This window comes from Phalacrocorax carbo, chromosome 6 (genome assembly GCF_963921805.1).
Source record: "Phalacrocorax carbo chromosome 6, bPhaCar2.1, whole genome shotgun sequence".
Taxonomy (NCBI): Eukaryota; Metazoa; Chordata; class Aves; order Suliformes; family Phalacrocoracidae; genus Phalacrocorax; species Phalacrocorax carbo.
Window position 1 is genome coordinate 22894723 of NC_087518.1, and position 26051 is coordinate 22920773.

The 26051-nt window shown below is 37.8% G+C and overlaps 1 protein-coding gene across 10 annotated transcripts in view; it reads right to left on the reverse strand.

Moving 5' to 3' along the window:
* The window catches only part of TAMM41 (TAM41 mitochondrial translocator assembly and maintenance homolog), a 44199-nt gene extending 26150 nt beyond the window's left edge, over nt 1-18049 (reverse strand). For 5 of the 10 annotated variants that reach the window (XM_064454254.1, XM_064454253.1, XM_064454252.1 and 2 more), the window contains exons 1-7: nt 17879-18045; nt 16321-16500; nt 14455-14547; nt 10714-10864; nt 8282-8427; nt 6018-6186; nt 3766-3828 (exon numbers count right to left, since the gene is read on the reverse strand). In XM_064454254.1, coding sequence (XP_064310324.1) covers nt 3766-3828; nt 6018-6186; nt 8282-8427; nt 10714-10864; nt 14455-14547; nt 16321-16500; nt 17879-18016 — 940 coding nt within the window. In that variant the 5' untranslated portion in view covers nt 18017-18045. Of the gene's footprint in view, nt 1-3765; nt 3829-6017; nt 6187-8281; nt 8428-10713; nt 10865-14454; nt 14548-16320; nt 16501-17878 lie in introns of all 10 variants that reach the window. The other 5 variants (XM_064454251.1, XM_064454256.1, XM_064454258.1 and 2 more) reach the window with 2 other exon arrangements.
* Between the last annotated feature and the right edge of the window lie 8002 nt (nt 18050-26051).

The window sequence follows — 26051 nt, forward strand, 5'->3', positions numbered from 1 at the left end:
TTTTCAAAAACTAAATAGGGCATTTAACAACAAACAAAAACATAGAGCTTGAGCTCAACTTTAAAACCACATTGGCAGAGAAAAATGAAAAAAGTTCTCTTAAACAGATTGAAATTCTTTATTTTGCTTGTGCTCCTTGCAATAATGTTAATACACAGCATGCCATCCCAGCAATGACTAGTCCCTATTTAACACTTAATTTAGAAACATGCTGCATATTGGACTACCATGCTACAGACCAGAGACTAGGCATTTCACCTTTTTTGCTGTTGTTAAGATAAAACAATCACAGCTAAGGAAATAATTTTGTGTCCCCCATGACATTTCAAAACAAATGACGGCCATGAAATGAAAACTAATTCATTTGCAAGCAAACGTAGGGCAAAAGTACTTGTATAGTTACCAGGAAGAGCAAGAAAAAAAATAGCCACAGCTTATTTAATGGAGCCACTGATTTCATTAATCTCTTTCATAATCCTCTTACTTTAGCCACTACTTTTAACACAAGAACTGCAGAAGGACAGAGCCATAATACTTTTCCTAAAGTCTCCACTAGAAAGTGTGAAAATATTTTTTTAGGGAACAGAACATTTGACAGTATTTGGTTAAAGAATGAAGAAAGAAATACAGCACCCTTAGGGATTAAATTTAAAAGCTCAACACTGTCCTGTAATACACATTCCTTGCATGAGTCAAGCAAATGCTTTCAATGTATGAGCCACAATGTTCAGAATGTACAGAATGTATCTATATGAATATTAGCTGATAAAAGCCCCAAGAAATGGCAAAGCAAGGTGAACAGCAATAAGGCCTGCCCCCTTGTGACAAATTTTTTAAATTAAGAAACTGTGATGGGGAGAAAATCTAACCTTCATTAGAAGTTAAGGCAAGATTTCACATAAACTCAATCATAAATGTTTGGCAAGAAATCTTAAAAAAAGAAACAAAAAAGAACAAAAACAAAACAAAAGAAAAAAAACAGGCAAAAGGCTTGTACTAACTCACTCCTAAACCCATGGAAACCCATCCCTCCTAAATTCCAGGGAAGATCACTGAAGATCATACAAACATCAAATCCAAGAAATACTGAGGTCACGTCCCTGGTCAGTTAAATTTAATTTCTTCTTTAATATGCACTACAATGTAGGTTTTTATTACAAAAATACTATTTCTGTGCTTCTGTCTAACTTCAGTGAGTGAAACTGGTGGTGTTCTGGTAAGGCCCACACACAGGCTTGTCGGGAAGCAGGGCTATGCCTACATTAGCAAGTGAGGCAACACTCCTTTCATGTGCAGCAGGGTATGTTACAGATGCCCTCCTGATCCTAACTGAAGCAGCAGGACTCCCTTTCTCCAGCCAGGGTAGCCTGCACAGCAATGCTTAGGAAAGTTAGCTCTATAGGCACGCTTTGCATTCATTAAAAAACATTCAGAGGTCAGAAAATGCTAGAAACAGTCCTTTTCCAAATCTAACTCATTTCTCTCAGCACATAGTCTGTCAGTAACCCCAGGAAATCAAACGTGAATTCTGCTGCTGATGGTTTTGGCCAGATTCTGGCAGAACTCCATAAACACGGTTAAAATAAAACAAACTAAATTATGCTAAAAGTAAGAAAACTAAACTATCCTAAGCCTCCTTGCTCAAATTTGGCTTGCGTTTGAGTCAAGGGATAACAATTCCTTTGCTCTACCTGAATCAAATCACAAAAAAACCGCATTTTCAACACTACAAGCACAAGTAGAAAATACATGGTTTAGATATAAGTGTTACTTTATGTAACTGGCTTGTTAGAAGACAACTAGAGTTTATTTTAAAGGAAAAAAACCTACTATATATAAACCAAAAAGCAGTTAAGACAAGGGAAAGAAAAGACATTTCACAAATACCTAGTTTCAGATGCACAAAAGAGAAAACATTAGTACCCCCCCCCCAAAAGTCCTAGTAACAATACATGCTGTAAGTGATTTATTGCATGATACACAAAGAAGCTAATGATTCCCAGAGGTGATCTTCTATCACAACAGACAGAAGGGGAGCATAAATAATCTGACAAAGCTTAACCATTTTTATTCGTACTCTTGCAGTTACACACGAACACCTTTGCTCCATGGGTCAGTCAGGCTGCCTTTCACAATCACCGAATTCAACATTATAACCCTGTCTTCAACTCCTCCCCTCCAATTATTTTGCTCTACAAAATCTACTCTCCATGGATTTAGAAACAAATCAGTTACAAGCTGATATTTCTATGAGACATGTTACAATACAAGAAGTCTTGACCAATAGCAAGTAATTTTGACAACAAACCCTAGAAGAAAACTGACACCAGTTTGGTTGGAAACCTTACATTAGGAACTAATACCTGCAATATGCCTAACTCATATACAACAAAAATTTGCATTTCTCAGATAGAGTTATGTCCTTAACCTCCTCCAGCTACTAAACAAAGTTAGGCAAAAGTTTTGTCAGTCTTCTTCCAGTTAATATAACTAGGCTATTAACAGAAGCATATAAAAAGTACAAGTGTTCCTGCTTATTTTACTTAGTAGACCACTAATGGTCCTGAAAACTGCAACTTGTGTTTCTTTACAAGGAGGTAGGAAGTATAACATGGAGCCACTGACTTTAATACTCAATAGGAAGGGAACAGCAGCTGTATAAGTCTGGATAAGGATTGCTTAGTAGGAAAATATACAGCTGTTTTAAAAAACATTAATGGCATCAATTGTATATAATTGCTTTTGTGGAAGAATTAGGAATAGGTATGAATGAGTTCAGAAAATTATTTGAGCAACTTCATGGAAGCAGCAAGGATTTTTCACTTCACAGGAATTAAGACTATTTCCTGATCAGAGTTTTAAGTAAATGAAGGCTCAGATTTTAAATCTTTAAATCAAGCTGCAGTGCTTTCAGCTTTTTGAAGTGTAAAAATCACGTCACCTTAAAATTAGATTTATTCCAGAACTCAGAAAACAGGATGAAGCTCCAGCTATGTAAATGGCAGTAACTTTCATTCAGGTTGGAAGACCAATAGCTTGAAAAGCATCCCTAGGATTCCCATGTTTCTACACAAGGAAGCCCTTTTTTTCTCTTCTACACCTTCTCTCACATTGCTTTTGTAATACTCAACTCTTTTTCTGAAGTAATTAATTTTGAAGTATGAGAGTTACAGTAATATCCAATGCTCACAAGCACAGGCTCAGTTTGGAATACATGATGTCTTCAAATACACACCTGTCTTCTGAGCCTGACAAGAACATCGGATTCTGTCAAAGTTCCCTTCCTCAAAACTCATCCCCTCCTTTATCTTACGATGATATAACCTTATAGTCTACATAACACACCAATACTCTGTACTGATCATTTAGGAATCCACTCACATGTAGAAAGCCAAAGTAATTTTTTCCCATTTTTTAATTCAAAAAGAACTAGTGCACATCAGCCAAATCTGGCCCACATATAAAATGAAATTGAAGTCAGAAGTTGGGGTTTTTTGTTGCTTATGGATTGTTTGGGGTCTTAGCGGGTTTTTTTTATTTGTTTAAGAGTCATATAGACTCCAAATCATTTTGGCATTTTACAATTTCTCATTAGTTATATAAAGCTTCTGCTTAAATATTACTGTTGTTTTCCAGGGGTTTTTCAATTAGACACACAAAAAGTTTATTCCTTAGGCTCTTGTAACAAGACAGTCCCAGGGCCCTATAACTTTCACTTAGTGAAATCAGAAGGCCTATGTTGATAGAAATCACACACATTCTTACCAGCTGTTAGTATGGTTTTTGCACTCTGCGCTACACTAGAAGATCTCACAATTCCTGAAATACCTGCAGATAGAAGAGCACACAGATGTTACTCATCTTACCAGTTTTGGGGGATTTTTTTTTTAATCCTCCAACATACACAAAAAAGTTACATTTTTCCAGTTATACAATCAAACCAGCCTGAACGTAAAACATACACTTAAGCTGAGAAAGTTTGTTTCTGTTCTGCTTTGCCATTCTATATTCTCTAAACTATTTTAAATTATTTTATATACAACTTACAGAAAAGACTCCAAATCATATTAAATCAGGTAAAACCAGTAGGAATCGATCAAGTTAATTCATTTAGCATTCCCATATTTCTCTGCTAAGATGATTAGTCACAAAGGATTCAGAGCTGTTTCATTTAAGTGCTGGCATATTAACTTTCTGGAGTAGAACGAATTATACTTATTGTTTACTTCAATATGAAATTGGGATTTTGCACTTCTCTGATCAAGTAGAGATGCCTATATTGTGCAGTGTTTGTCTGGCTTTTTTAAATTATCAGCTTTTTTAGGCTTGTTTACCACTGCATTGTGGCACATTCAGTTCTCATTGTCCAGTGGTCCTTAACTGGAACAGTAAATAAAAACATTAAAACTGTTTTAAAAACTACTAAGTTTTATCTGTTCTAATCCATATATATAAAAGCATACTAATACATGCAGACCAAATCTACTGCACATTACTAAACACTTAAAAATGTAGAAATGTGGCAGTCCCAGTGTTAATCTTCCAAACTGAAAGCTATTCTTCTGCACTACCCAGAATGTAGAATATGATTTCAAATATTATTTTAAAATCTCTCTTTCAAAGCTATTTCTATAATGAAGAACAAAGCTTAGGGAAATCCATTCCATGAATAAGAAAGAAGGATACAATTTTCCACCGGAAAATAGTTTGGGGCGTAGGGGTGAGGAGGGGAAGGGAACAAATCATTTTGAGCTAGTAAAATACCTAGGGACAATTGCAATTCAACTTGAGTAATCAGCTTTGTCTTGTAGGATTACAAAATGTCTTGTCCTGTCCTTTACCCAGAAACCTGAATCAGGAAAATTTTTCAGCCAGAGAAGTGAAAGAGGAGCTTTGATTTGTTCTCCTAAGACTATAAACTGCTGGGCTTGAGAAGACCAGCTCTACCCACCGTTTTGATACTGAATGGCTGCACTACCGTGCAGTCCACAGTCACAGCCATGCCTGCAACACCCTACATAAACACAACCTCAAGGATGATTATCTCAGGGTAGACAACTCAGAGCTCTAACACTATATGCAGCTCACAACCACTGCAACTGCTGCTCCCAGATTCAGCATTACCATATTACTGTTGCAGTCCAGCCATAGTAGTGTAGAAGCTGCCATAGACTGACATGAAAGAAGCTGAACACCTTGATGTCCAGCTGCAATTCATCCTACGCTGTCAACAGAGAACTGCAACTCTCAGGAGCTTTATTTCCCCAAGCAGAAATCGGCATAAGAGCTCCCTCAGCAGTTGGCTAGTGTCTAGTGGCTCTCAGGCATCTAGGGAGTTTTTGCCAAGCTCAAGGAGCTTGCAAAATTGGTCAACTGGAACTAAGGTGCATCAAGTTCTTTAAAGATGTAAAGGACTCCTCAAGTACTAAACGTTTTCATTTTTCTGCAGAATCACAAAACATTGATGTCTGCAGCATAAGCTTTACCTTGCTCATGCAACATTCTCTTGCCTCATAGAGGCTATCTGTGATGATGAAAAACACCTCAATCTTTTTCCTCAAAGCCCGAGCTTTCTGCCAGAGCTCTCGTATCTGAACTAACTATGAAAATTGGGAAAGGTGTTGTCAGCAAGCTAGAAAATTAACTTAGCATTGCAACGTATGACTGGTAGGATATATAGCTTAATATTTAGATTAAGTTATGCCAGCCAAAGAAATCCTGAAGGTGTAAGCATCCCAAACAGAGTTAGATGGTCTAAGGAGGCCCTGCCAATTCCTGAAGACTACTTTCAGAACCCACAACAAAACACCTCTTCTATATCAGTAGGAGTGCTATTTGCTAGTATTTCACAGAACCTGTTTGCAATCAAACAAATCCAGACCCATGCTTTTAGGAATGCATCTCAAGATTAACCTTGTTTTTTCCTTCCTTCTCTCTAAACCATCCTTCTGAACTAGAACACCACATACAATAAATCCATATGTCTGTCATGTCTTAAAGGAGATTATAGACACTACTACCTTGATGCACCACAATTCCGCAGTCAGGGTCATGGGCAACTTGCAGTAAAATTTCTTCCACATCTCTGTTCTTCCCAGGAGGGCCTACCAGAGAAGTTATCTTTTGTTGCAGAGTCCTTGGCAAAGCCATTAGTTGTGTAAATTGACCTTCAGGACTTTTATCAATCTGAACATTACAAAAAAATAAAACAGTAAGTCATTGATAATACTAAAGGAAAACTTCCCAAGCACTGGGAAATGCAATATCTCAGTTCTGAACCTGAAGAATAACTCAATGCAAAAATATTAATTTTTATCCAAGGGAAGACTCATGTACACAATGATCTTGCTGCCTCTGCAAGCAACTCTTCAATGAAAACTGTATAATTTCTGCTCTATCCAGTTTCCTTTGGAAACATAAGTACACTACAATGAAAAACAAAAATTTCCCAAAAGACCACTTAGCTCAGTTTCTTCTGCCTGAACATAATCAAACTGTACATACACATTTCAAGTTAGTTTGAAAAACATTTTCTCTGCTTTAAACTCAAACCACATCTGGTTTGTATAATTTGAATAAAACATTCATTCCACGTTTTCCAATCTAAATCAGAAATTCAATGACCCTTTTTTGAATACAATACCAACATGCAGACCTGTACATATTTATACAAAATGTAAGCACAAATACTGAAAAATGCCTAATGGAGCAGATCTGTCCAAAACTGGAGGAAAATATGAAGAGCTTGATTCCTCCCACACAACTTTTTAGACTGTTCATGGAGACATCAGACAGCAGTCTAGTTGCCCTATACACTCCCTTTAAGTCAGTGGGGAGAAAATGATATCCAGATGAATCACCCACTGACTACAGAGGGAACCAACAATGAGCAGGCTCTTAACATTATGTGGGAGGAATCCATGCCTGAAACGGAACTACAAGAACTAGCGTCTGCCTTCAACTGTTTTTGAGGAATCTTTTAAGAAAAAATTTTCTCTGTAACTCTGAAGCTGTATACTTGGAGAAGGTGTTTCTGTTCTGCAGTGAAGAGCACTCCTGATAGCAGTTATCCTCTTCAGTCTAAGGAATAACTGCCAATAACCAGACCAAGGTGTGAAGAATACATTATTAAAACACTTTGCTCAAAAACAGCAGTAAAATGATGGTATTTAATCAACAGCCTCAATTACTATTATGGAATTACAGACAGATGTATTATCCAACAACATATTTGTAGTATGCTACCAAGACCTTTTTAAAGGTAATGCAACAGGGAGTATTATTCTAACTAGCCATTTTCTTGGAGAAAGCATTACTGATTCTTTTCAAAATTAATTTTAATACTTCTTCCACTAAACTATTCAAAAGTACACTGATAAGAAAACATGGAGACAGCTGCAGTATAATACAGATTCATCTATGCTGTACTCCAAAGCATTGCAGTAAAATTGTTTATTGTACTCAAGCTCGCTTATATCTGTCTGTACTTCAGTTTCTACAAAAGACACATCCCAAAAGGAGGCATTCATGAGATAATTACCAAGGTGACTTGAGGATAAAGAGATAATCATGCCGATGAGGCAACCCATGCTATTTGTAACTTCATGTTGAAATGTATATCACACTTGAATATTCACACACAGGTGTGCATACGGCAAGAGAAAAAATTGCTCTTGGACCCCTTGTTGTGGCACCTCTCCCCTAATTACAATGTTACACTTATACCAGAAAGATGGAATTCAACATACTGGTCATTTTGAATACCTGATTCCCATATACTACGGAAACACTGGTTTAGTATGGGTATTTAAAGATAATGCCAGATTTTCATTTGGGTTTATTCAACTGATCTTCATAAATAGCACTGTAGAGGTTTTTTGTGAGATGCAGTTTTTGATTGGAGAAAGTTGCACCTCTAAGTTACGGCCTAAAGTTTTTAACAGAAACCATATGTTTATTCATCACTTTCTAGACTGTTGTTTCCATATGGTAATCATTAGAACACATGTTTTAAAATTATCTTCTCTTGTTCCCTTACTAGGGCTTTAGTTCTGTGCCCATACCCAAACAAAAAGAAGAGTAGTTACTACATATGCAGAGACTGGTATTTAAGGCAAGTCTTCTGATTGCAGAATTAATTAAACAACAGAAATGTAACAAATTGCAAGTGCAGCAACTAAAACTGCTTGACTTAGTGTATGGCATAATTCTTGCCTTCTGTTAATGTGATAAAGCACTTCCACTTGTTTGTTTTAAAAATGTTTTGAAAAAGAACACTTGCCTCTAGCCTTCCCAGATGGTGCTTATATACCACTTGAGGGCAGTCCTGTAATATGTTACTGTACAGCTTCTGAAAATGGGGAACATTAGGTTTTACTATATTCTGCACTTTTGATCTGTCTTCTCCTATTACCATTCTGAAATCACCTAGTCAAGAAAAGAAAAACAGTTAATTCATTAGAAAAAAATCTGAAAACTCAAAGGATAATAAACAGAAACAAACATACTACAAAGTTGTCCTCTAAAACTTTATTCTCCAATTCTACCAATGCCTGTACAATCCACAATAAGGTTCACCTTCTAATAGTCAAAAAACACTATTCAAATAACTTCAAGCCCAGAAAATAGGATTCTGCATTGTTATGTGGCCTCTGATATGCTGTGATGTCATCAACCCATGTGTCCACATTTTCACTTGGACAACAAAAAAATTCCAGCTGTCAAGCTCAGCCTCAAAAGCAGCAGTAATACAGTTATATTCTTTGCAACCATGCATCAGTTTCAACAGATTACTAAACAGATCGACCGGCCTCAATACTTTGTATCCAGAAACAAAGAACCTTTACTTTTCCAACATTGAAAGAAAATAATTTGCACTGTCTCTGCACTTCAAGAGGAGAACCTGAAGTACAGATAATAGCCGTCATGGTAAGATCACAAAATCATGTTTTCCTCTTAGCCATGTATTTGGTCAGTAGTTTCAAAAAGTAACTCCCTTTAACACCACTGATACATTACTGACCTTTTCACTTTTTTTTTTACGATACATGACTGAAAAGTTTCAAAGAGAGTAAGTGAAAAGAGAGTCAGTCTGTAATAGAGCATTCACCTATCTCTATTAGGTACTACACCCTGGTAGCTTCCAGGGTTACCAACCAGGAGTTAGAGGCTCAGTGCAGCACATATCAACAAAAAAAATTCTGAATCAATTCATTTTCCCACTCTCCACATTCAGGAGATAAATGTTGTTGCAAGGTGGCAACCTGCTTGTTTATTTCAATTTATGCCAAGCTGCAAAACAAACACTTCCCATATAAATGCTACTGACTCACTGCTCTCAAAAGACGCATAAAAAAATAAAAGCATAAAGATTTTCCAAATTAAAGCATGAACAACCTTTTTCAGCAGTGTCCAAGGAGACCGATTCGAGTAACACATACAATCAATTCTGTCTACTAGTATACTCTCTGAAGAGTTTAAGACCTAACAAAATGGCAGCAAAATGTCATTGACAGCCCTTTTCTTGAACATTCCTAACTGGGAGACTTATTGCTTTAGCTTTGTTCACACAGCAGAGCCAATTTCAACATCTTACAGCATGGCAACTCATCTCTCACATTTTTGCTTAATCACATGGTTTCAAAGGACATTAAAAAAAATATCTTGGTCCCTAGTGCTCACTGAGAATCTAATGACATTCCTGGACAGGTTTCAGGTGGGCAGGTATGCAGCCCTCTAGCAAACCTCCCTGGTTAGCAAAGCTCAGCTAACCCCCACTGTCAGTACCCTCTCTACTTTTCTATCACTTTCAAACAGATAATGACTCAGAAAAAACTGCTGAGGAAAAGCTGAACAAATTGCAATCTGAATTGACCAGAGAAGTACTAAGTAAAGGGTGGTAACATTCCTCAGTAGAACCAAGCTGCAGCTTATAAACCCCACCTCCCTACCTGTACTTTTCTTTTTTTTAAAAAAAGCCAAACTTGCATATCTATATGATCAAAGTGCTGTGTAAAGTACAACTCCAAACAAACTTGCTCATAGTGATTTCATTAAAGATATCAACATTTAAAGAGCAATGTTGAATTAAATTGTAACAATTAAATCTTGTATTGAAGAGTCATGTGGAGTAATTTCTAATTTTTTTTCCATACCAATTCATAACTAAAGAAAGGAGGAAATTCTCTTACCAAAAAAAGTCAAATACACACCAACCAGGAGGTGAGTGTTAAATGTACACTGAAGAATCTAACTAGGATCTTTAAGTTAACTAAATAGGAATCTTAAACACAGAACATTCAAAAAGTAAGAGATGATAAAGCATGGGTCAGACTATGAGATGAATCAACATTACACTGAGAGTAAAAAGAAAATATTTTTCCAACATTTTGAACCATTAAAACCAAAATATAATCCATACAAACAGAAAAAATACCATTATTTCACCATACTCAATCACAGATACTTAGCTGTTCATATATCAAGTGGGTATAAGTTTTGCTCATGCACCCATACCTATTTTCTATGAATAAGCACAATTAGTCTTTCCATCTGTTATATAACACAGCAGTAAAATATAGTTATTGGAGGATGCACCAGCATAGGCCCAAAGAAAGAGAGCAGATGACTTCTTACACATTAGACTTCCTGCTGTGCTACAACAGCTCCAACTACAGCTTTTCTCCTGAAAGACTTTAGACACCATATACTAACCAGAATAGGAGAGTCCTGCAATCTGCATATAGAGGTCTTCTTCAGAGAAACTTTCTGGTAACATGAGAAAGGCTGCCGTGACTGCACTCTTCAGATTGCTAACAAGAGCAGCTTGCAGCCTGCTATTCTCATTCTGTGTCAGTATTTTCACCTGAAAAAATAGATTCATTAGAAGCAAGACTTCAGGAAAGCACTACTGAAGATGGAGCTAGAAGCGTTACTCAATCCAACATGAAAAATAAGAAGTTTATTTAAGATTAGATCCTATTATTATGGTACAATAAAGACTAGAGTGTCCCCTTTTGTTTACACAGTGGGAGAGAGAGGAACATCTTTAAGAATTAACAGAATTAATTTTACAAACACGTTCAGAATTGCTATAAGCAACAGCCATTAACTAATCTCTGAAGAGCTATTCACCTTTTCATATTCATTAATAGATCCAATAAACAAGACAGGCTGGTCATGAGGATAAACTAATATTTAAAATCTCATCAACTAATCACTTTTATGTGCTTTCGTAACTTGCTGCTACAGAGAAACTCTAAAGAAAGACAGAAGAGAGAAGTCTGTGGCACCCCAAGCAGTCATGTAAACTGGTTATACCTTAGGCTGGTCCTGGAAATAACAGCAAGTTACAGATATATTTTAAGAACATCACAGTTACAGCCTTTTAAAACATGAAACTCAGCGGAGATGTTATTTTTCCTCATGGAAGACCACAAACTTACTAGTGAAGTAAAAGGAATATTCTCCTTTCCTAAAAATACTCCCTAACACAAACCAGACTTTTTTTCAAAGGGAAATAATATGCTAGGCTTCAAAATTTAAATGCATGAAATACTGCAGTACTGATACCATTTCTGAAAAAAATTGTAAACAGTTCAGGTAGCTAGAAATCTTCCAGGAAGACAAAGTGCAATAGTTATCACCAACGTATGACAAAGATGAATGTTGACTCTTGGAGTTAATCTGAAAGAAGACCAAAGTTAAGGAAGGTTTTTTTCACAGTACAGAAAACTTACAGTACAGTGACTAGTTCTGATCACATCACATATGGGGGAAAGAAGAAGCCAATTTATCCTGGTTTTACAGTATACAGAGAATCCAGTCAACAAAGAGTACAGCTGAGACTTCAAAATTATTAAATATTTTAAATGAGGGATATATTCAATTTCGTATATAAGCATGACCCTCAGTCATCACAACAGTTAAAAGTAGGAAATGTACTCCTTTCACTGCTAGGAAATTCATACACAAGAAACTGCAGGTATGTGTACACAAAGATATTTACAGACAAAATATAGAAAGGAAATCTCAGTATAGAATGAAAGGTGTCAAAAGCACTGTTCCAGTTTGCTATTTAGCCACATCCACACTCTGCTAAATATCACAAAAAGACGATTTTTCCATTCTCTGTCAAAAAAATTTCTTACAGATTTGGACAATGGAACAATTCTGTAAACAAATGTGTGCTCTTCGTGGGAATTTTTATAATATAAGAAAACCTAAACCTCTCAAGACCCCTCTAAAAAGTACAAGATATTTCTGTACACTATTCATAGTCCTGTCTCTGTCACCTCACTTAGATTTATTAAACACTTCCTTCTCTTAATAGTTTTTCCAGGACAAGAGTAAATACAGCTGCTTACACTAAAGCAATTACTTACACTCTATGTTTAACAAAAATTCAGTTACACTTCAGATGCTTTTTAAAATCTTCTTCCTCTGAAAACCAATTATACGTCACTTATGCTTATTTATTTTACTTTTTAGGTACAGCATCAATTTTTTTCCCCAGGAAACCTGTCAGTTATGGAGAAAATACGACTAAGTTTATTCAGTTTTCAATGCAGTTAATGGGTATTTAGCTTATCAGTGTTATAAATTTCATGTGGGATGAAAAGCCAATAAACTTTTAACACAAATAAAGATGCCTGGGAAGAAAAGTTAGCATTTTTAAGTGGCAATTCCAAACTCCATCTATTCTGCCAAACATTCTGGAAGGATTACTTGGTCAAGGCAACCAGTTTATAATAGAAACAAAACCTCCAGTGAAAATGAAGCCAAGATTTTCAAGCCAGAGCAAATGTGTTAGCTCATGTGCTAGAATAGCTTGGATAGCTTTCACTCAGAGTGACAGCTTTGTAATGGAACACCAGAAAGGCACTGGGCTCTTCCCACTCTATATGAGAGTCAGGAAGAAATTCCAAAACAAACTGTTAAAACAATATTAGTCTGGCTTCAGTCAGCTGTGTCCAGAACTAGCACAAATGGCAAATAGTACGTAAGGGATTGTATTGTATAAGAAAACAAACCTAACCCTGTGTCCCCTCCAAAAGAAGCTTATTGTACATTTTTAAGGAGGTAAAAAAGAGCTTTCTATCACTACCACTTACAACATAGATACCAAAACATCAAATCAGTTGTGAAGCCAGAACCAGCAGACATTTGAAAACCACATAACAGATCTAAACAAATTATTTGGTCATTTTTGGTCTACACTGTACACCATTCAAAAGCCTCGTTAGTGATTTTATAGATTCTACAGGAAGAGACAGTTCAAACATTCACCAAGTAATCTTTGAGTCCAATTCTAGTTTAAGTCCTGCAGTCTTTACTAAACACAAATTCCTGTGAGCTTTATGAAAATAATCTGGACTGATTTCTTTTTTTGTCTATTAAACACATATGCGATATCTCCACTGTCTTGTTAGCAACTAAACAAAATCCCAAATTCTGCCTTCTTGTGCAAGTATGTACTCCCACTGATTTTAACCAAAAGATATGAAACACAATTTACATATACTAAGATGAAAAAATCCTAAAATAAATCAAAGCAGCAGCAAATGCAGTTACACTGACAATATTCAGTATTCATTGTTAAAATGAAATTCAGAATTCTTCCTTCAGTTACTTTTCTCAAGGTCTTAAGTTTCATTCTTTATAAAGATAACAGCTGTTCTAACCTGTATCATGCTATAATACATCCCTGGAGACAGAGAAAAGCCAGCAGTGCCGAGCCTTACAGCCCAAATATTTTGTTAAAAGCACAATTAATTCAGGTCTAAGACTTAAACAGAGTTCTCTCCTTCCCCCTTCCCTCTTACAAAATTTTAACTTAGCACTGCTGCCATCTGCTGAAAGCACACTGGATCAGGCATGCATGGGAAAGCAAAGACCTATTTTTTGACACAAACATGGAAGAGAAAAACCAACCGGCTTAACAGATGGTTTGGTCAACTATAGATACTTTAACAATATAATGAACTAGACAGTAACTGTACAGCAAAGCAGATTTCATCTTGAAAGATTTCCATTATTTAACTGTGTTAAATTTTCATGACTGTGTTAAATTTTTAACTATTTTAAATTTTAGTGACTGTGTTAAATTTTTGTGACTCATGTAATTTGTTATAAAAGGTAAATATTGTATTGAACATTAAAGGGACTTTGAGTTATTATAGTCCAGTTATTCAAGATTTACTACAGGCAGAAAACTGTGATTAATATACTTACCTTCAGTTTTTCCACATAACACAGAATATCGTTACAGATTACATTTCACTTCCTTTCTGAGAGATTATCCCTCTAGGACTAGACCCCTAAATCAGGGCAGATTATTTGTTCAGTACTGACACATAGATCCTTAACAGTTAAAGTTAAAACTACAACTGATAATTTTCCAGCCCTCTAATTTTCTGCATTTCTAGACAGATAACTGAACAGACTAACAGTTACCGGTTTTTGTAGGCGTCCAGCAACATAGAGGGATTTCCAGTGAAATAAATCATCAATCAGGGTATCAGTGCTAATTACACCATATTTTATCATCTGGAAAAAAAGCAAAATAAAGGCTTTTGAAAAAACATGTACCTGCACCATTTTCACTACATGAAACCTACTACTTACTTGCTTACTCTACTTACTTACTCATTAATTCCAAGGAACACACACTTCCAATAAAAAACTGGATGCATAACATCAAACCTTTTAACATTTTAATGACCACAGGAGGTAAAAAAAATAATTCCTATTGACATGGAAACTTCTGCCAAAAAAAAGAAGTGGAACAGGAAGATGCACAGAACACTAAGATCCTTTCTAGAATCAAAATTACAATAAAATCACCCCAGGATGAACCACTAAAGTAAAAGACTTTAAATCCCAAAGAAACCTAGTCTAGACAGACACTGACACTAAGAGACCTGAACATTAAAATACAACTGTCCATAAAAATATTTTGGAAAGGTTACAATCAGTTTTGTACTAGCCAAACATTAAAATAGTTGGAATAATCCACAGTATCCTTTATGACTTTGAAAACACTCAAGAAATAGTTTGTCAGAGATCTAAAATAAACAAAACACCTAGACATTTAGGTGTACCATTATGGAGGGGTGGCATGTCTATCAAGGAACTTTTTCTTTTGCTGTTTGATGTTAGAAAACAAATTGTGATTTTGTAGCTCATTTTACATAACTGAAAAAAAGATGAACTTTCAACATTTTGTTACTAATTTGCACTTCCTGAGTTTCCAAAGATTATCACCACAGCAAGGCAGCCAACTCCAGAATTTCTGGATAACAAAGGACCATAGGCTGCAATATGAATGAGTCATTACAGCATAAGAGCATGAAGAGCCAAAACCAAAATTTCATAGCAAAGATCACTGGTCCTTAAAAACCAAAATCCCTTTTTACATAAAGTGAACATGGTTTAAATGCCAAATTCTTGCCTTATAAAGATGCCTTTACACAAAACAGCAAGTACATGATAGACTACTATATCTACCTCTCCAACTTTCTGCGAATAATTCTGACATATACCCAACATTACTGCAATCATGTGTGCTCTGAGAAGCTTCTGTTAGGAATATGGTGCTCACATGATATTTTTCCATGACTGTCCTTCATTTAATTTAATTTCCCATCTTTCTTAAAATAACTTGTTTTCCCTATGTATAGTTTGTTACCACACAGCAAAAGTTACTCAAAATCAACACCAAGACAGATACAGTGTTTCCCTCCCCTGACTCCAATCCACGCTCCTCCTTACCAAACAGAGTCTACACACTGATGCAGGAGTAGGGCTTGCTGGAGAAGTACTACTTACCTAGAATTATTAATCATACCCCAGCTTCACAGGTCAGGATGCTACCCATTAAACAACACAGACATCAATTCCAACTTGTTATGTTCAATATTTGCATTTTGTGTCAAACAAACAGTAAGAACCCACTTTGCTATTACTACATGGTCTACTGCTGAAATTAAGTCCTTGTTTCCCCACAAAACACTTTACAACCACCAAACCTGGCAGACAGCAAGTAATAAGGAATATAAATTCAGTTTCTAAAGTGCTTTAGTTGTAAATTCCAAACATTGTTTGCACTTTTAAAGTGCCAGAACAGCTGCTCTGTTTGCTTTTTGATTAACATGCTGTTTGTGAAATGGTTTAAGATAAAAATATTGAAGATACCATTAGTTAAGGACCAGTAACAATCTACATGATTTGCTTCCTGCACAGAAATCCGCTTTAGGCTAATCATTTCAATACTTCATGCACAAACATTTGACATAATTTACTCAAACTACATGTACTTACCCTACCATTACATGGCACTAAAGTATTGTAGTAAATCCCTGCTCCATAGCTCTGAATACTACTTATCTGTTTTGGTCCAAAAACTTTTAGGAAGGAATAATGACTCCTGTTCTTTAACAAGTTCATCATATGCCAGGTCACAGAATCATCAACAGCAAACGTGAAGTCCAGCATATTGCTCTGTGGATAAGGAGAGAAGATTTGAGGTTTATATATCAGGGAGCAGTGTTAATCATATTAATCTAAGCTATGTATAACATCAAACTACCGGCCTGAGTTAAAACAAACAAACAAAACACAAGCGTTAATGTCAAGTAGTTTAAAGGTTCTGATGAAGTTCTATGTTTTATACTCAGTCAAGCAGAGATGGACCAGAATTTTCCTGTCCTCCTGGCTAAGTGACCAACCTTCAACCCTCCAAAACAGGGGAGCATATGATGAGGTATTCATCATCCCAGTTCACAGCTTGGCATAACAGCTTAAACCACTAATGAACAGGACTTTTGCTAATATGCAAGGCCATGAATTGGGAGATGTAGGCAGATAAAGTCAGCTTAGAGCTGACAGCAAGAAACTGCACTTCTAGTGTATTCAATTGCTTTTGTCAACAAAACAACCCAAACTCCAAAGACTTCTAATGTATGATGCATGCCCTGCTCTTCTGAAGAAATCAGTCCACATGTTCCCTGCACACAGACAAGCTGACAACTCATACCTACAACTAACTTATATTTGGAGTGACATTGTTTCAAATTCATTAGGCCTACCTCTTTCTGTGACTTACTAATTCTGGGCTGCATTATAGCTAATCAGCTAGTACCGCTAAAAAGACAGTCTGTTAGCTACCTTTTTTCCCTATTCTTTTGTGTGAGGATAAGATGCTGTTAGAGCTCTGAAATCCTTACTATCCTCTGTTTTCCTCTTTTCAGAAAGAAAACTGAGACATATTTAAAGCCGCGTTTGTGGGAAGCACTTAACAGGCAAGCCATAATAAGCAATACTATGTATTAATTTTAAAAAGGTTGAACACATACACACACAAAAATAAAATTACTATTTCCAAGCAGCTTGACCTCCAAACAATGAGGAAGCTCCAAAAATGCCATTTAAGTGTGGCAGTGTATTTTGCATAAGTTACCCTCCTACGGTGCACAGCAAACAGACCGTTCGGACAAACATTTTTTAAAATAAGCTCAGACACACAGCTGGCGGACACAAGGCTACAAGGGCACCTGAACACCCCCTCCCCAAGGGACAGAACGAGTGCCCGGAGAGCCTCCGGGCAGCCAGCAGACCCCGGCGCCCACCTCGGCACGGAGCGGGACGCCCGCCCGGCCACCTCGCTCTTTGGTAAGGGGATGAGGGGGGAGGGGGTGGGGGCCCCCCCCTTTTCCTGCAGGAGCCACAGCCAGGGCGCCGGAGGCAGTTCTAGGTAACACACTGTGCCGCCTCCACGCCGGTAACCGAAACGCACCAGGCCCACGGCGGCCCTCCCGTATGTCTCCGCGACACCGCGGCGGCGCCTCAAGGGGACCCCCGGGGAGACCGCCGCGCTCACCTCGCCGTCTCCGGCCGAGGCCCCCGCCTGCCGGAAGACCCCAGACCCATAGGCGAAGGCTAAGCTGAGCTCCTGAGGGAAATGTGCCAGGACCCGCCGGAACTTCACTCCCGAGCTCGCCAGAGCCGGCAGCGCCATGACGCCGCCCCGCCCCTCCCCTCCCTTCCCCGCCCAGTGGCTGAGGAGGCGGTGGCGGCGAAGAGAGGTCGCGGCTGGGAAGGGACGGTGGCGCCGGCCCACATCGCCCTCTGCAGCCCAGCGCGGGGACGGCGGGGCTCGGCCGCCCGGGGCGGCCGCCTTCCCTCCCGGGGCGGCCGCCTTCCCTCCCGGGGCGGCCGCCTTCCCTCCCGGGGCGGCCGCGTTCCCTCCCGGGGCGGCGGGAGCTCCCCTCAGGGCGTACGGCGGGAGCTCCCCTCAGGGGAGGCGTCCCCAAAGGTCCTCTCCCTCAGGGCCCCGGAGCCCCGGGACGGCGCGCTCCCGCCGGCGAGGCCCGTTGCGGAGCCGGGGGTGAGCTCCGGTGCGTTTGAGGCTGTTCCTCCTGCGGCTGAGCTGTCCCGCCCGAGCCCGGAGGGCACGTTAGGCCGAGCTGCTCCAGGGTGAGGTTATCATCAGCGGGTGGGTTTAACTGTCCAGTGTTCACCCCCATCCCAGTTTCAGTTTATTTTTTTTAGATCATCGGAGTTCTGTGCCCCTTCTTCAATTTTTTTTTTTCGTGTTTCCTACGGATTTGAGTCTTCGCTCAGGAATTGTCACCGGCTTTATACTCGTTCACACATCCCCTGTGCTACGAAAACAGAAAGCTCACAGTGTTCAGTCACCACGTTTGTGCTCACAATTGTCTTGCACTCTCCTCATGCTGAGCCTGGCTTGGTTTTAATTTCCAAGTCTTACATAATAAACGTATTTGAAGTTAATGAGTGTACTAGATTTATAAAAATGGCTCATGAGATTGAAGTGTATCCTTTTTCCTCACCATTTTATGCTTCCCTGTATCTGTCTTCCCAAAAGATTGCATTTTATCTTCCCTTATTTTTATGGCTTTCAAAACACCGTATTTATGCTGTCTGAGGAAACTCTGGCAGGTCACATCCAGTCTGAGTCATTGCCAAGCTAAATTTTGTACTTGTGCTAAATTTAAAACATGATTAGGTCTTTAGACACCACTGGACTCATAATGTCTGCTTAAAGCAAACATATGAAAGGATCTATAACTCTATTACAGAAAACACGGTTTGATATATACAGTTAAGTCACCATCTCTACAATTGTTTTTGCCATGATAAATTAAGATATGATAAAATACCATGTGTGTGAACCTGGCCATTAGGAATGTTGAAAGGGAACATCTGAGGCAAGAGAGCAATCCTTGTTACCAGTGGGAAATAATATAAAACTTTAAGTATGTGAGGCAGGTGCCATCATAAAACTGCAGCGGATCTCCACTATTCTGAGCTTTCAGATGACTCAGCCAGACCCTTCCTTCTGAAATCTCCAATCTAAATGCTACTTTCAGAGGAGAAAGCGTAGTATACTAAAGAAATGTGTGTTTACACTGAAAATAATTACACTGAATTTTTACTATTCTGAATAATAAGGTCCTGAATGTCCAGCTATGGCTGGGGTTTGGAGACTTGTTTTCCACTAAAATTGTGATTCAGTACCCATTAGTGCCTTTGCACTGATTTAACGAGTTGTAGGTCAGATCACGGACCTTGTTCTTTCCTTAGTAATAGTATTTTGATGATTAATTGTATTAATAATATATCAACATTAATTGTTATATTAATCTATATTAAATATAATTATTTATTATTTTATAACTTCATGGCACACCATATAAAGAGTAGTACATTTAATGAGCTCACATTCAAAATTCTTTCTTACTGCTTAGGCTAGCAAAAGACTTTGCATTACTTTTGAGAGGAGGATCTAACTATAAAGCACAATTTATAGAAGTATCCAAATAAACATTTTTTGGGAGACTATATGATATTTGTCATCCTAACTAAAATGTTGGGGTGCAAATTGTATTAGATGATAGTTCACCTATTTAAGTATTGGCTTTATATATTCTTTTAAGTAGTTGTACTTATTTGGCACATTCTCAAGCACCAGTGTGAATAAATTTACTAAATGTTCTAATTCTTAGTACATTTGCTGAAACTTAAAAGAGTCACCTTTGAATCATGGGACTGTGTTTGTTGCGTGCTGCTGTAAATGGTAACTCATGTCTGGTTAGTAAACAATCTAATCTGATTACTTAAGAATTTAAATTAGCTGACAAAGAAAGGTGGTATAAGTAGCTGGTATTGATCGACTAGCTCTTCCTGTCATTCCTCAGAATGCTTAATGAGAAAGCTTTCACATATCTACACTCACTTATTGGTCAAGTTTCTTTTCTAATTTCTGTTCACCTTCCATATAACTACCTGCAAACTCAAGAAAAGAAGAGATCCATAATTCTTCATCATTAGTTTTATTAAAAAGATGATCAGAAGAGTAGGACAGCAGTGGCTTACTGTTAGAATTACCTGGAGTAATCTCCTGAGTAAGGAGAAGGTATAAAAATATTGAATTGAGAAGAGGTGTTCTGAATGAAAATTATTAGCTGATGAGGAAGGCCCCTATCCTAGCCCACCTTTAAATTGCACATAGGAGCTTAACTGTGTTGGAAGTAACTTAGACCTAAGGGAAAGGATGCTATCTTTCTATGAATTTATGTTGTTTATTTGCTTGGAATTCTTAAATTTGTAGCTCTGAAAAATAGGTAACTTTTACACCATCTTTTTAGGGCAAGCCTAATTTTATGAAATTGAAATAGAAGCAAAAGGTTGTTAAATACTTAAGGAATGGATGGGTGGTATTGACCCAGGATGCACTTATTCTAATAATTTAAGTAAAAAAGAGGAAGCTTGTCTGAAAAAGTACAGACTGGTAACCTTTCAAAAGGAAGTTGTTATACTGTTGGCTAATATTTTAAAATAATGTAACAAAGTGAGTAAGATATCTGGAGTGTTTTTCTTGAGTATTTGTGTTTTGGAGAAAATCTGGGGAACAAGGAGTATTGCAGAGTTGTCCATCTCAATCTTTATTTTACTAGCTCAAAACCTTACTTTGAGGTCTCCAAGGTGAATTTCATTCCTATAACTTAAAGGCCTTGTTTTCCAACTTTCCTATAACTGTGTTCTTTGCTGTATTTCCTTAACTGGCTTTTATGTATTTTAGATTAAATCTAAAAATTTTTCTTGTATCTATTACTGACTTTTTAAGTTGGTTTTGTTTGCAATAGCACAGTTTTGAGACCAATAGCTTGTGATTTAGAATAAAACTTTGATAGTCTATAAAGAGTATATCTGAAAGTTTATGTAAAGCTATGTCTCACACTGATTTTGAACTTGGACTCTAATCTGTTTATCAGTCTAACTTTTGATTTGCTAACGTTGGTAAGAAAATCTGCGAACACCAGAAGGTCTTAAGTTTCATTTACATTTTCAGCCAGTACTGCTGTTGAAGGGAGCAGTTTTCTTTTAGCTGCTTTATCAGTGTAGGTGTTTGTGTGGCTACATATCAGAACAGATTGGGGAATTGACATGGGTTAAAACAAACTGTTTGGGGTTTTTTGGTTTTTCTGTTGTTGTTGCTTTGGTTTGTTGGTTGTTTTTTTTTTAACCAGGTCACCAATGTGCTTTACCACAAGTGTTTGTGCTGGTACAAGCAAGAGAGACTGTTGACAGTGCTAGTTCAAAAAGATATGAGTACTTGTATTGAATTTTTTAAAATAAAATTTCCTCAATTATAATCATGGCTGTGATTGACTCCATGCATTAAAGTCATGCAAGGAAGGGTATAATATTATGTATGTTGCATAGTTGTGTGTTGCTTTTATTCCTCTTTTTTCAGTGAAGAAAGTTCTAATACTTATTACAGTATACTTCTTATGAGAAAGCATGACAAAAGTTTGACCTTGAACCTGTATTCCAGTTTTTGCCACTGGCAATAAAATGTATACTTTGAACAGCCCCACATAGCTAGAAAGCTTACCAGCAAGTGTGGGTTTTCTTTCTACTATGCCACGGTGTTCTCTAGCTCCTTAGTCAAGGAGTCTCACAGATGTTGACTCTGTTCAGTGTCTGAATTCCAAGTGGTAAATGCAGCTCAATGCATACACTAAGCATGAATTTATAGAGGGCTTCAGTATTACATCTTCACAATGTTATCTTATACCAGCATCTTCATCTAAAAATAACAATGTTCACTAACTTGCTATGAAAATCTGAATACCTACAGTCTGTCAATCCATGATCTGGTAGTTTGGAACTTGGCTCGGCTCCCCTGTGCACTTCTGTACGAGCCAGTGATTCTTCTCCACAGTGTCTTAAATGTCACGGCTTAGGTGGTGGTAAGTACCACACTTGTGGTGATACTGCTTCCCAAGAATGAGCTTATTCTGTTCTTCCTCTGCTTTTGCCTCCATGGGTATTTCTCCTACAAAACCAACAACTTTGTCCTTTAGTCTTTCAGTAATGGGAAATCTGTCCTACTTTTCCATAGCATGTGTCTGTTGGAGGTGGCAGCCTTCTATGATCATAGAATTGCTACGTCTTGTATATGTAACCTTTATAACTCTATGAAGAGTAATTCTTGTAAAGTAGAGGCAGCATCTGGAACCAGAAACTTGTATCATATAGTTTGTTTTAAATTTCTATATGTTTCTGTGACTACATTATTTTAAATTCTCCATCACTTAATTTTTTTTTATTTAAAGCATGGATTTCATTAATTGTTGCTGGTGCAGCTGCACACGCACACATGAATTGGCTTGCTGTTTGTGTACACTAACTACTGAACACCACCAGGTGTCCTCTGTTTCTGTATTCGATCTGAATTATCTCCCAGAGGTCCTGCTTGGGATTCTAACTGAAAATACTTATTTTAAACAAACAAAATCAGGGGTGGGGGGTGATGTTGGACACAAACCTTTTTGCGTGTGTTGGGAGAGGTTGAGGTATGAAGCCACTTGGAAGCGTTTAGGAAATGTGTGGTATTCATTATACTTTGGTAATAAAGCTTCCCCCTGCCCCCACAAGCTTATTTGTGACCCTGTGACTCATCAGTATCCAAGGGGTTGTTTTCCAACAAGGACAGAGAAATAGCTGCGTATTTCTAGGTGTCTCCTCCAGACCTGTTGCTGAAATCAGCTCAGTCATCACCATGGAAAGGCTTAACTTTTCTCTTGCTGAGAGATTATTACCAGGCAACAGTTATAATCAATCAACAAGTTGATTTTACCAGGTGACAGTAATAGTCAACAAAGTAGAAATAAAAATTAGTGTAAAAGTTGGTTAAATACTGAAATTTGTGGCTTTTCTTCTCACCTTGGTTCTGTCTGCTTGCTTGTTCTAGTCAGGAAGGGATTTCTGTGACAGACTGGCAATGTGTGAGAGAACATATTTTTACACAGCAACATAATTGTTCTGTGGGATTCAGTGAAGCATTGTGAGATGAAAATCGTGATGTGATCCCGCAGGTGGTGTGCTGTGGGTTGTTTCACCTCAGGCCAAGTACTTATTTTGTCCCCAGCAACTTCTGAGCTATGGGGAACTGGCCTCTATATGAGACCAAGTATCACACATTGCCAGCTGAAATCCTGCAGGAACTGGGAGCCACTGTTTGGCAGAAGCGATCAATAGCACTGTCATTCTTCTTACTGAATGCTTCAAACTGGTATCCTGCCTTAAAGCTTTTAGGGAAGCTGCACCTTATTTTCTGGATTTGGATAGGAGTGATAAGAAAAAGCCATGGTTTATGGTTTTTTTTTTCTCTCTGTGGAGATATCAAACAGCAACAGATTAGGGTGTTCCATCTAATGATGGCACAAGGGAACAAATAGGAGCCATAGGTTATCCCCAGTTCATTACTTCCTTTTACAGCTCTGTGCTCCCAAATTATTAACAACCATGGCTCTGGAAAGGTAACAGAACTCTAGCTGTATTCCGAGCAGCATTAACCTAGAGCAATACCAGATGCTGGCTTGCCAAAGCCTCTATTAATTAGAAGCAGCGAGGCAAGTGATGAAACACCACCTGAAGGTGACTTCAGAAAAAAAGGAACTTTAATGGTAATAATGCTTTCAGGGGCAATGACTGTAATAGGATGTTTCTTTACCACCCTTATTTTTAATTCCATTTCATAAGTGTGTCTAATTGTAATAGTGTGATTAACCATAACGTTTATTAAGGACTTGTTTTTTCCTATGTACATGTAAATTGTCATGTTAAATATGTTAGGCTAAGAGTGTGATCATTTGAGGTTCTGAATGCTCACTATGTATTCTGGAGTGGTTCATTGGTATTGCCGTGTATTTTAGTTGATCAACTGTTAACTATAGTTTTGCCATGTTTCATTACATAGCAGTTTGTTAAAGTGAGCGAGATCTTGTAGTTTGCTTGTACAGTTTTTGTGTTGGAGGAACTTTATTGTACAACAGCTTGAATTCAAGTGTATTTAACTGCCTAAGTTATTACTAATATAGTAATATCCTTGAATCTGTTCATAAGCAAGGCAGTTTTAGCTTCAATACAGTACATAATTTATTAGCCTAGTAATTGTAGCCACTAAACTGCATATTCTCATCATCACCTATTCTAAAGCAGTATTAAAATTCTGTGCACATAAAAAATAATGAAAAATATTTCGTTTTCATAAAAAGGTTGATCTTAATCAGGAGGAATTTTTTGTCCCTCAATTTATGCTCTTAATCCCTTCTAGTTTCTAGTCCAAGTGGAGGCTCTATGTTATAAACAGCCTCATTCCACAGATGAAAGGGCAAATTGTAGTTCCTCATTTATGAAAATATTTACTTGTATTATATTATTAGTGAATTCCTAGCTTTTCTTCCATTACTTAAGCTGCTTTAATTGAAATGGTTATAGTGATGTTGCTTTAATAGTAGGAATCTGAGGAGTGGCTAGGGGGAGACCCTACCATTGAGTCACAAGGTTCAGACAGGACCCCCTTGCTTTCTAAACTCCTCCTCAGAGAGGAGTCTAGGTGCGGCGAAGTCCAGTCTCAGTCTCAGACTTGGTCAGTGGTTTATTTTCTAAGACTGTAGATGTAACCGCCCATCAGAGTATTTGTTGTTAGTAACTAATTTGGCAGCTGCCTAGGTCAGTCACATTCAATGAGAATGATCAGGGCTAGATTAATATATAGTACAATTTATTAAAGCAACAGATATACAGGTTCTTTGGATTACCGGTGATAGAATTGCTGGCTACAAGACACACACAAATACTAAGAAAATTAGTAACACTCCTAGGCTACAAGTGTGTTAAGCAAATATGAAGCAACTCTAATGCATTGGAGATCTAAAGTTAAGCTATAGAGAGGTTTCTAAGTTTTCCTGGGGAAACACTCAGTACAGCCAAGTGCTCAGATCTTACCCAAAGGTGTTCTAATGTGGGGTGGGAAGAGAGGCTCAGCCCGTCAACTGGTCCAAGAAGTCAGAGTGGTACGCAATGATATCTTCCCCAACACCTCTTTTCTCTTAACCTATTTTATACTATTTTTTACCATTCAGATGGAGCTTGAGTGACTCTAGTCATATATACCTTTATTATGATTGGTGTGAAATTTCCTCACTTTGTCCAGTGAGGGGTGGTTGCTCCTTAGAGGGAGGTACCTTTTGGGATGGAGGTGTGTTTCGGTATAATAATGATAACGACAGCATTTTGTCAAAAGCATGACAGACTGTTTGCTCAGGGTAGCAAATGAGCAGTGTAGCAGCTCCATGGTACTGCGAGTTCCCATTTATCACAGAACCTGGCCAAGTGCGCAGTGTACCAGCTCCTTTGTCACAGAGCCTGGCCATGGTCTTTCCACACTCTTCTACCCTCCAGACAAATCCTCTTAGAGTCAGTACACAAAGTTCTCCTGGCACTGCTGACATCTAAAGTTATGAGCCTAGGGAACTTCCATGGAATGGATATCTCAGCTGTCAGCTGCACCCTACCCTGCAAGCTTCTTCCATGCTGTACCTTTTCTAAAAACATAAGTTTAATTTCTAAGTCACCCGCAGCGATTATTCCACAAGTGGGAGATAGGAATCAATGGAATTCATATTCTGTGAAAATTGAAACTTTTAATATTGACTGTAGTTTATAATGTCATGCGA